Raw genomic sequence first — 13,024 nt, 5'->3', positions numbered from 1 at the left:
ATGCAACGGAAGATAATAATTATTAGCGTGTGTATATAAATGATAAGGTTGTGTTTGGATTGCATTTTCCATGATTTTTCATGGAAAAATTACTGTAGCGATTTGATATATGTGAGGGAAAAAGGTAATAGAAAAATGTGATCACGGAAAACAACGTAATTTTTCGACAGAAAACTGCAATCCAAACAAAAGTTAGATGAATATTACGTGGGGGGAGGGATGAGTTGGGTGGTACGGGAGGAGGGAGTGTAAGCGAAAGGTTCCGCGCTCGAGTTCTCTAGCTTACACTTAAAAAAAACAAAAAAATAAAAAAGATGAATATTACGTGTATTAATGAGCACATGTCAAAAATCCATAATATTATATATGAAAAACTTACACTATAATTATTTGGAGGGGTGCTTTTAAAATTTAAAATTTTATTGAAGTATTTTCTAAAAATTAAAAAAAAATCACCACACACCAGCCTCCCCCCCCCCTCCTCCATCTTCCTCTTCTCCTCCTCCCCTCCCCTCTCCTTCCTCCTCCTCCTTCCTAACCATTTGAACATGTCTCTGGGTAAAACATCTACAGGTTGTTTAATGGGCTTCTGAATACTTTATGAGAATGTAATCTTTTGCTATAAAACCCTTGCTTCACTTCACTCTCTGTTTCTTGTTCTTTTTGTTTCTTCAAGTCAATGGTCTTTTCCATGGATTTCTTAATCGGTCAATGTTAGGAATTCTTTTTCAAACAGTAGACCGGTCTTCTTCAGTTAGCGAAGATGTTTTCCCCCATTAAGCGAAAGTTTCTTTCGGCCAATACTACCATAAAGACATAAGCCAACAGAATGGAAAAAATTGGATCGCATTTGAAATAATTATTGTAACACTTTTCATGATATGATGTATATGAAATAAAAATGTGATTATAAATATAAAAAGATAGGTTGAAAAATGTGTTTATAATGCAAACGAAATATTATTTGAAAAAATTTGATATCCAAACAAACCCTTTCTTATTCTAATTCATGACTCAAAACCTAAAGTCTGATACCAGAATTGGGAGCTGCTAAACAAACAGGAGAAAGTACAGGGCAATTCAAGCATCCAACTAACAACGACATAATCACTAAGAAGCCCAGAATTTTTTATCCATAAACCCTCCCCTGCATTAAAGCAAAAATCTTTTTCTCCTGGCAAAAAATTTATAGTTGCAAGGTTTTGGCAAGAAGGATCACTTCTACGAGATAATAATAATAATAATAATAACTCCAACTGCTATTTATCTATTTCTATTTACTTAAATATGCACACAGATATTACTACGCTTTTATCATGTTATTCGTGGTATGGAAGCTCTATTTGTAGATTAGGGCCATCAGACATTAAATTTCAAACTATGGCAGACGTCAGAAGAGTAAAATCTCTTGTATGAAGTTCGTTTGGAATTAAGCGACTAGGAAACAGAACCTGATAAAAAGGGAAAATTTACCCGTTAATGGGTAAATAGATGCTTGTCTAGCAGGACCCAGTGCCAAATGATCCTCCGCAAAAGGCCACCGCTCTTCAACAGAGCGCAGGTAGAAATCTTCCACTAAATAGTAACAAACTTGCAGGAAGTGAAGCGGAGTTGGCTCACAGCCCCTCAGAATCTGCGGCCAAAATAGCCCAAGTCATATTTCTAATGACTTGATATCAGAAGTCTTAGCACTCCCCTGCAAACCATTCTTACTTCTCCAACCTTCTAATTGTTGCAATACACCCTGACTGGGTCCAGAGTAACTAGGCAAAAAGCTTCAGGTGGATGCCAAGATCAGAAACCATAGGTGAAAGAAGCTGAGACTAGCCATTAAGTGTTGCAGTCCTATACATGCTTAAGCTTAAAATCAGGACATTCAATTGTAATCATCATTTCTTGTCAAATAACAGAACAAATATATCTTCTCCCTGCAACTAACAGATCAATTCAAAGATGCACATGACTTTTAAGGGATAACAATAATGACTACTTCTAACAAAGAATAGGCGCATGCATTCCTTCAGCCTATAGAATTTTGCCCCTCCCCTTGCCCTTGATCTTTGACTAGTGCAATAATTTACAGGCCGTGCACTTCATTCATTTTAAGAAAGAGCAAGATTTATAAGCTTGAGAAGGCCTAAGTAATCCAATTTGAGAGTGAAGACCAAACATTATATGTTGCTGTACAACAAGAAGTGTATCCGGAAGTGACTATTTACATCAAAAGAAAATTTTTCGACATCTTTCTATTTAGTCACATCCCTTGCAGTCTGACAGTCTTTCATTTTATATTTAAAGCAAGGAAGCAATCATCCATTCACTTGCCTAACTATAGTTTTGTTCCAACATCTTTATTTACCCAACCAATAGTAAGCAAGTTAGGAGGAAGACATGCAGGATCAAGCTCCCAACAGTCTCTAGGAAGGCCAGGGGCCTCTTCTCCAGAAAGCTTCCTTCCGGGAATCTGATGTGAAAACAGTCTGAACTCATCTTTTACAAGCCATCTAACAGCATGAGCCCCAAATTCTTTCCTCTTAAAGATTGTCTTGTATCCATCAACCTTTTCAAGGTACGCCATACTCAAGCCGTGTATCTCACTGTAGCTAGTTAAAAACACAACAATATCATAGCACCCCTTATTCTTCATTTGGTTTCTCCCTGAATCCAAAGCATTTTCATCATAAAGCGCCCAAACAGAACCCTTCTTTGGATAGATCCTATATACTTCTTTTGCTGCTCTTTCACAATCAGGAAGATGTGAAAACATTTTTGGAGATTTAACTGAAGCCTTTTCAGAAACCTTGAATCTGCCACAAGAAATATGAAATCCAATTTTCTCCCAACCAATTAACTGCTCATCACCGTTGTTCTGAAATTCTAACCAACTCAATCTCACCTGGAAAGGATTCAGAGAAACAACTTCATCAATCAAAGCATAACGCCTTGGCATTCCATCCTCACTGTCATAAATAGCCCAAACTTGGCCTTTCTTAAAGCTCCTCTCCACTCTGTCCTCATCAAAATTGTAAAAATCTGAAGCTTCCACTGCCACAATCTCCCTATTGTTCTGTCTTGGTCTTTTTCGCTTCTCAATTACCAAGTCCCTACTACTTCTAGAAGCCCTTCTGCCCACAACTTCCATGCTTTTTTCATTTGATGAAACTCCCATTTTTCTATCCCTCTTCTCCCTTTCATTGACTCTTTCCAATCCCATGTTGCTCTCCTTTTCATTTAACTTCTGCTGCTTCTTTTGTGTATCCTTCTCTATCTCCTCCTCCTCCTTTTCATTCTCCATTTCAATCTCCTTCTCCTTTGATTTTTCATTTTGCGTCTCCATCTCATTCTCCTTCTCCTTTAACTCCTCATTTCCCATATTCTTATCCTTCTCCTTTTCCCTCTCCTCCACCTCCTTTTCCTTTGCTTTCAACTTCATCTTCTGCTGGCTCACCTTCTTCTTCGCTAACATTTGCATTTCAGCCAATGTCATCGTCTCCTCTTCATCAACCTTCACCCTCTTCGTCCTTGCCCGCGTCGTCGCTCTCTCCTCCATCTCAACCCCACCAGTCCTCCCCTCCTTTTTCTTACTTCTCGACCTCAACTCCTCAATCACCCCATCATCGCCACCACCCTCCAACCCCCTTTTCCTCCCCACATTCTCCAAATCCTTCACCATCAGCTTCTCTCTCAATCCCTTATGCTTCCCTCCAGACCTCTCCAAAACCCCCCCCACACTACTCATTTTCCCAAGCCTTCTCGCCTTAATTCTCTCACTTGTTCTCAAACCAACATTCTCCCCCTCCTCACCCCTCTGAACGGTGCTAGCATTTTCCTCCTCCTCCTCCTCCACCTCCACTTCGACCGCCTTAAAACTCTTCTTACAACTAGGGCAAACCAAATTATGCCCCAAATACTTCCTCTCAAACTTATGCAACAATCTACAAGTCGAACACGCCGTCCAAAACGTCTCCACCTCCTCAACCCCACCTCCAGCCGCCCCCGCCGCAGCCTCAGCCTCATTCTGCATAGCAATTCTCAAGCTCATATCATATTCCTTCCTCCTAATTCTATCCGATAAAACCCTAAAAGCTTCCCCTACACGCTTAAAAGCCTCTTCCGAGGCAATAAACGGGTTTTTATCGGGGTGTAGGGTTAATGCCAATTTCTTGTACTGTTTTTTAATCGTATTTATATGAGCAAACCTCTCAATCTGAAGAATTTTGTAGTAGTCCGGCGGAGCTGGGGGAATTGAAGCGGCCCCGTCACCGCCGCCTCGCTCTGGTGGAGTTGAGGTGAACGGCTTGGTGGCTGTACGGAGGATCTTGAAGGAGGTGAGCATTTCCGGCAGAGCTTCAAGAGACGATTGAAGACGGTGAGCTCGCTTGGCGTATTTTAACGCCGACTTGAGGTTTCCGGCGACGTACTTTTGCTCTGCTTGGTTTTTCAGGCGGAGGGCTTCGGATTCTGGTTCGGGTTCGGGTGGGCTATTTCGGCCCGGGTTTTCGCCTGCCATTATTCCTCAGGGTCAGGGTCTTCTTAGCGACCAGTAGCTCGAGTTGAAGGAGAAGGGACGTAAAATGACGGCCGTTTGTAGGGACGCTTACGCGATATCTAACCAAAAAGATAGAGCAAATTACTCGATGGCCACTGAACTTTCGGAATAGTATAGTTTTAGCCACTTAACTTTTAAAAATATGTATTTACCTACTAAATTATCGAAATTATAAATTTTGGATCATTCCATCTAATTTTACCATTAAATCTGCTAGATTTTATTATGTCTTGTGATTGGTGTAGCCCTTAGATTTGGCAGACATGACTTAACGATGGAAACAGACGAAATGGCTCAAACTTCACTCTTTTGATAGTTTAATGGGTAAATACATACTCTTAAAAATTAAATGGTCAAAACTCTAGTATTTTAAAAGTTTAGTGGCTATCTAGATAATTTAGTCAAAAAGAGAAAAGGAAATTTTTTTTAGAATATTTACCCAAAAATAAAAAAAAAAATGGAAAGCAAGGGTTATAAATTTGAAATTGTTTAATTATAAAAAAATATTAATCACAATTCACGTGTTTTATAGTGTCATTCTAACTATCTTCTTGATCATATGATCTAATAAACAAAAATCATATCATAACAAAGATAGTAAAAGTGCCGTTATAAATAGTAAAGTACAATTACCATTACCTAATTATATCCACTTAAATGAACTTATAAGTTCTTATATACATCAGAAATACACATCACAATTGTTTGTCTAAACTTTCATACTTCTTAAATTCTATGTAACGTTGCACATTTGGAACATGTTATAATAGTGGAGTTACAAATAATTAAAATTTGATTCTTTTTTTTTTTTAGAAATATTCGCATAAAAAGTACAAGTATGCAACTATTCCATGAAGAATACAACGTAACATGATATACTTGAATTCACTACCAAACTATCCTGTTCTCTCGAAAAGTTTACACTATCCTTTCCAATGCTACGTTCATATTGTGTGTTTTATAATCCCCTCATTTACAAATATACAAAGAGGTGAATGGGCGGAGGAGGTGATCAAAAGAGGCGGAAGGTTTGGGGAGAGACTAGAAGAAAGCTGCTCTTTTTGTATGGTGAAAGAATATTAGAGACTCTAGGTTGGATTCCTATTTTTTGGAGTTTTTATTAAAAAAAATATTGTAACGATTAATATGTGTGAGATAAAAAGGTGATTTAGGAATATATTCACGAAAAACGTAAAAAATTTTTGGAGAAAAATTGCATTCCAAACAAGGCCTAAAATTCTGCTTGGTGGCAAAATAACCAAAGCCGAAGCTCCCAAAATTAGAAATTCTTGCTTCAAATTTCATGAAATATGAATTGTAGTCCGTTAGCATATTAATCAAGGTTCAAAAATAGAAATTTTCATATTATTATTTAGCAGTGTTTTAATCAAGTTAAAATTTTAGTAATTCTATTGGAGTCAAATTATGATAGTTACATTATTTAACAATTAGCATTTTATTAGGAAATTTCTTGTGGTTGTAAAAGATGTTTATCGATTCATCTAATATATAAATAAGAAGTCTTATTATTGTTGTAAAGAGCGAAATTTGATAGTCTTGAAAAATTGACAGGTTGTCGAAGCCTGTGCAATAATAAATACCTGCTCAAACTAAAAATAATTTCTGTAGACAGTGGTAAGCAGGGTCGAATCCACAGGGACTGGGAGTAATTGTTTCTTTCAAATTCACAGTGACAAGGGGGTGTTTTTATGCAGAAAGTGACAATCAAATAAATTCAAATAAAATCTAAGAAACTACTAAAAATTAAATAACAAATTACTAAAATCTAATGAGTGATAATTAAGGATCTAGCCAAGGAATAACTTCAGCAATGGTTCACCTAATTGATCATCGATAAATAAAGGCAATTCCAATTATTTACTAATAAATAGGTTATAACTACCAAACAAGCGATGACAGTCAACCCCTCCTTACTGTGTCGGTGATCAAGGTACGCCCGTTAATCACTGCTCTAATTGAGAAATAATCCTAGGTACGCCCGTAGAATTTAATTCCCCAATTGCCTTACGTATTAGAGGAGCCCTATTCTAACCAAATAACGCACTACCAGGGTTATTTTAGATTAGCCCGCATACCCCCCTGACACGAATCTAATCGTGCCAGTTGTCACTATTTTGAGGTAATTAAACAATTACGGATTTAACACCTCAATTGACAATAGATTATTAAATTAACTAATTATCCGGATCCAAGACAATCAATTAATTAAACAACCATAAGCAATACAATCAGAGAATATGCAAATACCAATAAATAAAATAAAGAGATAAAATTAAATCGATCTCACAATTTTTAGGCGAATCAAAGCATCCGTTGTCCCTTGACTAGAATTGTAGAATTAGTTCATAATTAATGAACTAAACCCACAAGAAATTGAAGCAAAAGCTGCGGCCAGCAATTCGCAAGTTGAGGGAATTCAATTCGTCTATTTAATAAAGAGAGAAAGCTACAAAAGGGACTTCATAGTTTTCCTTCGGTCTGGGCGTCCGCAGGAAGCAAACCAAAAGGAAAAGTCAAAGAAAAACAAAGAACAAGCCTCAGCTATTCAGCCATCTTCCATGCGTAAGAACAAACTAGCTAAAAGGCCAAAAAAAGGGGTCAACAAAAGTTGCTAAGCTAAAGGCTACCCAAAATTCCTACGAGAAGAAAAGTCAAAATCCTAAGCTAAAACTAAAGAAACGGAAAAACTAAGAGGACCAGACAGCCCTGTGCTGTGCGGCGGTTCCCCCAGGGGGAAGAAGACTCCCTACTTCAGCCCTTCGTTCCTCCTTTTAATGTTGCCCTCTGCGAATTACCAAAAAGGACTTGTATCTCCTTATTCCAAAAATATCCTCGATTGCTTGCTATGTGAACTCTTTCCCGATAACTATCAAATTGGCCTTTATTGTGATATTTTTGTTCTACTCCCTGAAATAAATATAAATTACGAAAAGTGAGCAGAATCTAACAATTAATTCACATCAGGTCAAGTAATAGGGAAAATTAATAATAAAATAAATGATAAAATTGCAACCTATCAATTTCCCCCACACCTAAACCATGCTTGTCCTCAAGCATGAGAAAAGTACACAGACACCAAAATTTGATAATGGTCATTGCTCTATCCAACAAATTGCCAAGGTACCAAGAAAAATAATAATCAAGCATCAATGGTCAAGTCCAAGAAACATCACTCCGGTTAGCTTCTAAACCACAAACTGCTCTAATTTCAGGTTAACTAATTTAAGAAAAAGGAATAACGCATAACATTTATCAGCAAATGGTCCAACTATTAACCAAAATCTCAACATTAAATCCATAATTCGGCAAGCTGACTTTTATTACACACTAACACAACCTTCACTTTTTTTCTTTTTTTTTTTCACACTTTCCTACTTTTCTCTTTTTTCTTTTTTTTTCTTTTTTTTTTGTTTTTTTTTTTGTTTTTCAATAGTAACAAAAGACTTAGTCGCTAGCCATTTGAGCCTTTTGACGCGAACTCCAACATTGGCCAGATGAAGGAGCCCGGTTACTCAGCTTCTATCGCCACGTGACCACGTACTCATAGCAATTACTACTTTTTGACGCGAGAATCAACACTTTTAGGTGCAGATCCCCGGTTACTCAGTAGTAACTAATAGCGGAGTACAGTCAAATTTATTCATAACTAAAAATCACAAAAACTTAATATAACACAAGAACCAAAAGAAACTTGCATCAGCCTGCCTCATTTTCAAACATGGAGAACTAAAGTTAATAACCGGACCAATTCACATGAAAATGCCAATAATCATTCCCTATGTCTAGGAAAGTTAACCCAAAATTATAAGAGTAAAACAATCATCGATATTCACCAAAGAGATGTTTTTGGATTCAACCACATGAACTTGATACCCTTTTATTATTAAAATTGGTAATAGTAGAAATAGAGGCAATAATCCAACATCAAACCTTGGCATGCACTTACGAGCCAATCACTAAAAAGAAAAAAAAAATGAATGAAAGACACTAGCACCATAACTGCTCCCCCCACACCTAAATCCTACATTGTCCTCAATGGAGATAATAAAGTAATGAAAGCGAAGAGAACAATGAAACTTCCCTGTTGAACAGCTAAGGGATAGGAGGGAACAGTGGAGGCCATCGATGGGGGAGGCGCAGAAGAAGAGGGCTCGGGTCTTACCATTTTCTCCAAATGTCATTTCAATCAACAAGAGACAAAAATTGCCCACAGGTAATGTAAACAGCAAATTCAAAGCAATAACAATTTAATAGCCACCGATGCCTCCCAAATATCAATAGAAAGCGACACCACTCGCCCACTCAAAATCTCTCTAAATATCTCCAATTGTACAAGAACAACTCAGTCACACATGCCTAGCAGTCAATCAAGTATCCAACCAAGTAGAACTGACACATGCAAGGGGAAATATTCCAACCAGTATCATTAGTGCACAAAAGATGAATAAATTATAAGCCAAACACCTCAACCAGTACCACTGGTGCACATGCAGAAAAGAAGTAAATCACGCGGCCAAACCAAACAGTAAAATGCACACCTAAGGCACCCAAAGGCCGTAAAGGTACCCCAATGAACTAAGTAATTGAGATGAACAAGACAAAATACTCCCACACAAGGCAATTAGAGGCAACTCACTTCAATAAGCAAATGCAAAGTCACATTCATATCCTAATTCAGCAAATGGACGCAGAAAAGGACCCACCATACCCGAGCACAGCTCCCAACAATGCAACAAAACAACAACTCGAACCACGAAGAGCGGTGCTAGTGGCTAATCAAAATAACAAATTCAGCAATTGGACACAACTCCACCCAAAATCTCAACAACTGTCTCCAATTGGACAGTCAATTACATAGTTCAACCGACTAAAAACAGCAAATGACCCAAGAGAGGGGGAATTCCAGCAATCACAATGCAGAATTCGGGCAACACTTTAAGCACAAGAGCCCAGTAGTCAATTAGGCAGTCAAGCACTTAAGATTAAGAAATTTGAGGCCAACTACTGCTACCAGTACCACTGGTAAATGCTCAAGGAAAAAGTAAATCAAATGGCCAACCAAAGCCACTAAAAAATACAAACAGCACCAGACAATACTCCAAGAGCCTAAACAACCGGCAGTTATATCAGACTAGGCAAATCAGCTGCAGGACATAACCCAACCCACTGGCTCCAGTAACACAGATGCAATCCAAACAAATTTACTCAATGAAATCGCAATCATCAAAATCCCATCAACATCAAGAAATTGGAATCGGGGACCAGAAAATTAATAAAGAAAAACCTGGCACCAGGGAGGTTGGGCTGTTGGCGTGCGGCGGTGGTTGAAAGGGTGGCAAGCTGGTGGTGCTCGCGTGGTGGTGGCAGGCGAGGGAGGCGTGAGGTGAGAGCGTGTGCAGCGAGGTGGAGGCTGCTGCTGCGGAGGTGGCGTGCGGTTGAGCGAGGGAGATGAGCACGGAGCTGTGGTGGCTACGAGCGAGAGGCTATGGCCGGTGGTCGGCGGACAGTAGCGGGGGCAGCGGAGCTCAGCAGAGCTAGAGGAAGATGGAAGGAAGCCGCGCAGTGGGCGGCGGATCGAGCTTCAGCGGCGAACAAGCTGGAGTGGAGGCGGCGTGGGTTGCTCGGCCACGGTCTCGTGAAGAGAGAGAGAGAGAGATGGGAGGGGCGCGCCTCGTGCGTTGAAGCGGCAGTGGCTGCGCAGAGGGCAGCAGCTTGCGATGGCGCGCGATGGTAGCTCGTGGTGAAGATGGTGGCGGCGCGACTGTGGAGACCGAGGAAGAAGAGAGCCACGTAGTGGCGGCGCGCGGCGAAGAGATTCGGGCAACAGAGAGGGAGCAGGGGAGGAAGAAAGAAGAAGAAGAAAGAAAGAAAAAAGAAAGAAAAGAAAGAAAAGGAAAGAAAGAAAAAAGAAATTTTTTTTTTTTTTTTTTAGTGAGAAATATTTGCTACGGTTGAAATTTTTTTTTTTTTTTTTAATCCTTACCTTTCCCGTGAACTTGACGCGGGCACGTCAAGAGAGCAAGAGAGCTCCCAGAAGTTTCTGAAGTTTCTGATCGTGAGCCTCCTGCACATCACCACGCGGGCACGTCATGAGGGCAAGAGAGCTCCCAGAAGTTTCAGAACTTTCTGATCGGGAGCGTCCTGCACATCACCACGCGGGCGCGTCATGACTGCAGGGCACCTCTAAATCAGCAAAAACGAAAATTAACACCCAAAATCAGTCAAATTCAAGGAAGACAGATTTAAACTAACAAATAAAATCAAACAAACAACTAAAAGAAATTGGGTTGCCTCCCAATGAGTGCCTTTCTTTAATGTTTTTGGCTAGACATTATCATGTTTTGCTCATGGAGGATAAAATATTGTGGCTCGCTTCAATGCTTCATCTTCAACGTGATCCTGGTAACCCTCATAGATGGAGTAATTCTTGGGCACACGAGTTACGGGCTTCCATGGACTAATAAATGGCGCTAAACAAGTCAACAATGATCTGCATTCTCCACTCACTCCTCCATCACACGCATTCATTGGTTCAAGATATTTTGCCATCTCCACTCTTAACTTATTCCTGTCATGAAATTTTAAATTTTCTGGTATAATAAAATCAATTTCAGTAAACAGGAATTGAAGAAGATGAATTAGGAAAATATTGATTAAGGAGTGGAGAAGATGTCACCGCATTTGGAAATTGTTCACTGGATTCGTTCACTTGAATGAGTTGATCCTGGAGTCTCATTTCTTGCACTTCAGCTTCCTTTTCAACTGCATCTTTAAATCCGTTTTCTTGAAACTCTTGCAGTTCCATGTCATTTGGCCGGACAATTGCACTCTCATCTTCTTCTAGATCAACAATGGTTTTCGAGGGCAATTCTTCCCTTTGAGAAGCCAATCGATTCACTCTGAATGTCAATAGACATAGTTGATCTGCCAGATAATTCATTGCATCCTTCATCATCTCATCCTCCATTTGTGTCTCCTGTTAGAATTGGTATGTGTGAGTAGCTATTGGTTCAACTATTTCTTCAGGATACATACCTGACATAGATGACGATTCTTGAGACTCATACTGCTGAAAATTCATTGGCCCCGTTGAATAATTATAATTGGAGTTATCCCACCATCCTTGATCATACCCGTATGGATTAGGGTCATACCACGTTTGAGACCAGGGTGAAAAATCTCCGTAATTATTGAATGGGACACTCTGATTATCTTGATATTCGGGGCACATACCTGTTGAATGATCCCTGGCATAACAAATTTTACAGGTTGCAGCAGCCATTCTTTTTCTAATAGAGTTTACTGCCTCTGCATATGCAGATTCAGCAATAAAACTAGTCATATCGCATTTCCCGGAAAGAAAATCCAGTATTTCACCAAAATACGAAGTGTTAGAAGCCATAAAAAAAATAAGAAAAAAAAATAAATTAAAAATGAAAACAAGGTGAACTCAAAAAGAAACAAATTAATCTGACATCAGTCCCCGGCAACGGCGCCAAAAATTGACAGGTTGTCGAAGCCTGTGCAATAATAAATACCTGCTCAAACTAAAAATAATTTCTGTAGACAGTGGTAAGCAGGGTCGAATCCACAGGGACTGGGAGTAATTGTTTCTTTCAAATTCACAGTGACAAGTGGGTGTTTTTATGCAGAAAGTGACAATCAAATAAATTCAAATAAAATCTAAGAAACTACTAAAAATTAAATAACAAATTACTAAAATCTAATGAGTGATAATTAAGGATCTAGCCAAGGAATAACTTCAGCAATGGTTCACCTAATTGATTATCGATAAACAAAGGCAATTCCAATTATTTACTAATAAATAGGTTATAACTACCAAACAAGCGATGACAGTCAACCCCTCCTTACTGTGTCGGTGATCAAGGTACGCCCGTTAATCACTGCTCTAATTGAGAAATAATCCTAGGTACGCCCGTAGAATTTAATTCCCCAATTGCCTTACGTATTAGAGGAGCCCTATTCTAACCAAATAACGCACTACCAGGGTTATTTTAGATTAGCCCGCATACCCCCCTGACACGAATCTAATCGTGCCAGTTGTCACTATTTTGAGGTAATTAAACAATTACGGATTTAACACCTCAATTGACAATAGATTATTAAATTAACTAATTATCCGGATCCAAGACAATCAATTAATTAAACAACCATAAGCAATACAATCAGAGAATATGCAAATACCAATAAATAAAATAAAGAGATAAAATTAAATCGATCTCACAATTTTTAGGCGAATCAAAGCATCCGTTGTCCCTTGACTAGAATTGTAGAATTAGTTCATAATTAATGAACTAAACCCACAAGAAATTGAAGCAAAAGCTGCGGCCAGCAATTCGCAAGTTGAGGGAATTCAATTCGTCTATTTAATAAAGAGAGAAAGCTACAAAAGGGACTTCATAGTTTTCCTTCGGTCTGGGCGTCCGCAGGAAG

General features: G+C 38.9%; 1 protein-coding gene across 1 annotated transcript; it reads right to left on the bottom strand.

Annotated features, from left to right (window-relative positions):
* Positions 1–2,118: 2,118 nt before the first annotated feature.
* LOC113707274 (uncharacterized) lies at positions 2,119–4,591 on the bottom strand. Its single transcript, XM_072063336.1, has one exon. It carries the CDS (start codon positions 4,508–4,510, stop codon positions 2,330–2,332), a length of 2,181 nt encoding a protein of 726 aa, XP_071919437.1. The 5' UTR covers positions 4,511–4,591; the 3' UTR covers positions 2,119–2,329.
* Between the last annotated feature and the right edge of the window lie 8,433 nt (positions 4,592–13,024).

This window comes from Coffea arabica, chromosome 8c, assembly GCF_036785885.1.
Source record: "Coffea arabica cultivar ET-39 chromosome 8c, Coffea Arabica ET-39 HiFi, whole genome shotgun sequence".
Taxonomy (NCBI): Eukaryota; Viridiplantae; Streptophyta; class Magnoliopsida; order Gentianales; family Rubiaceae; genus Coffea; species Coffea arabica.
Note: the sequence above shows the minus strand (reverse complement) of the source record. Positions and strands in the feature narration are given on the sequence as shown.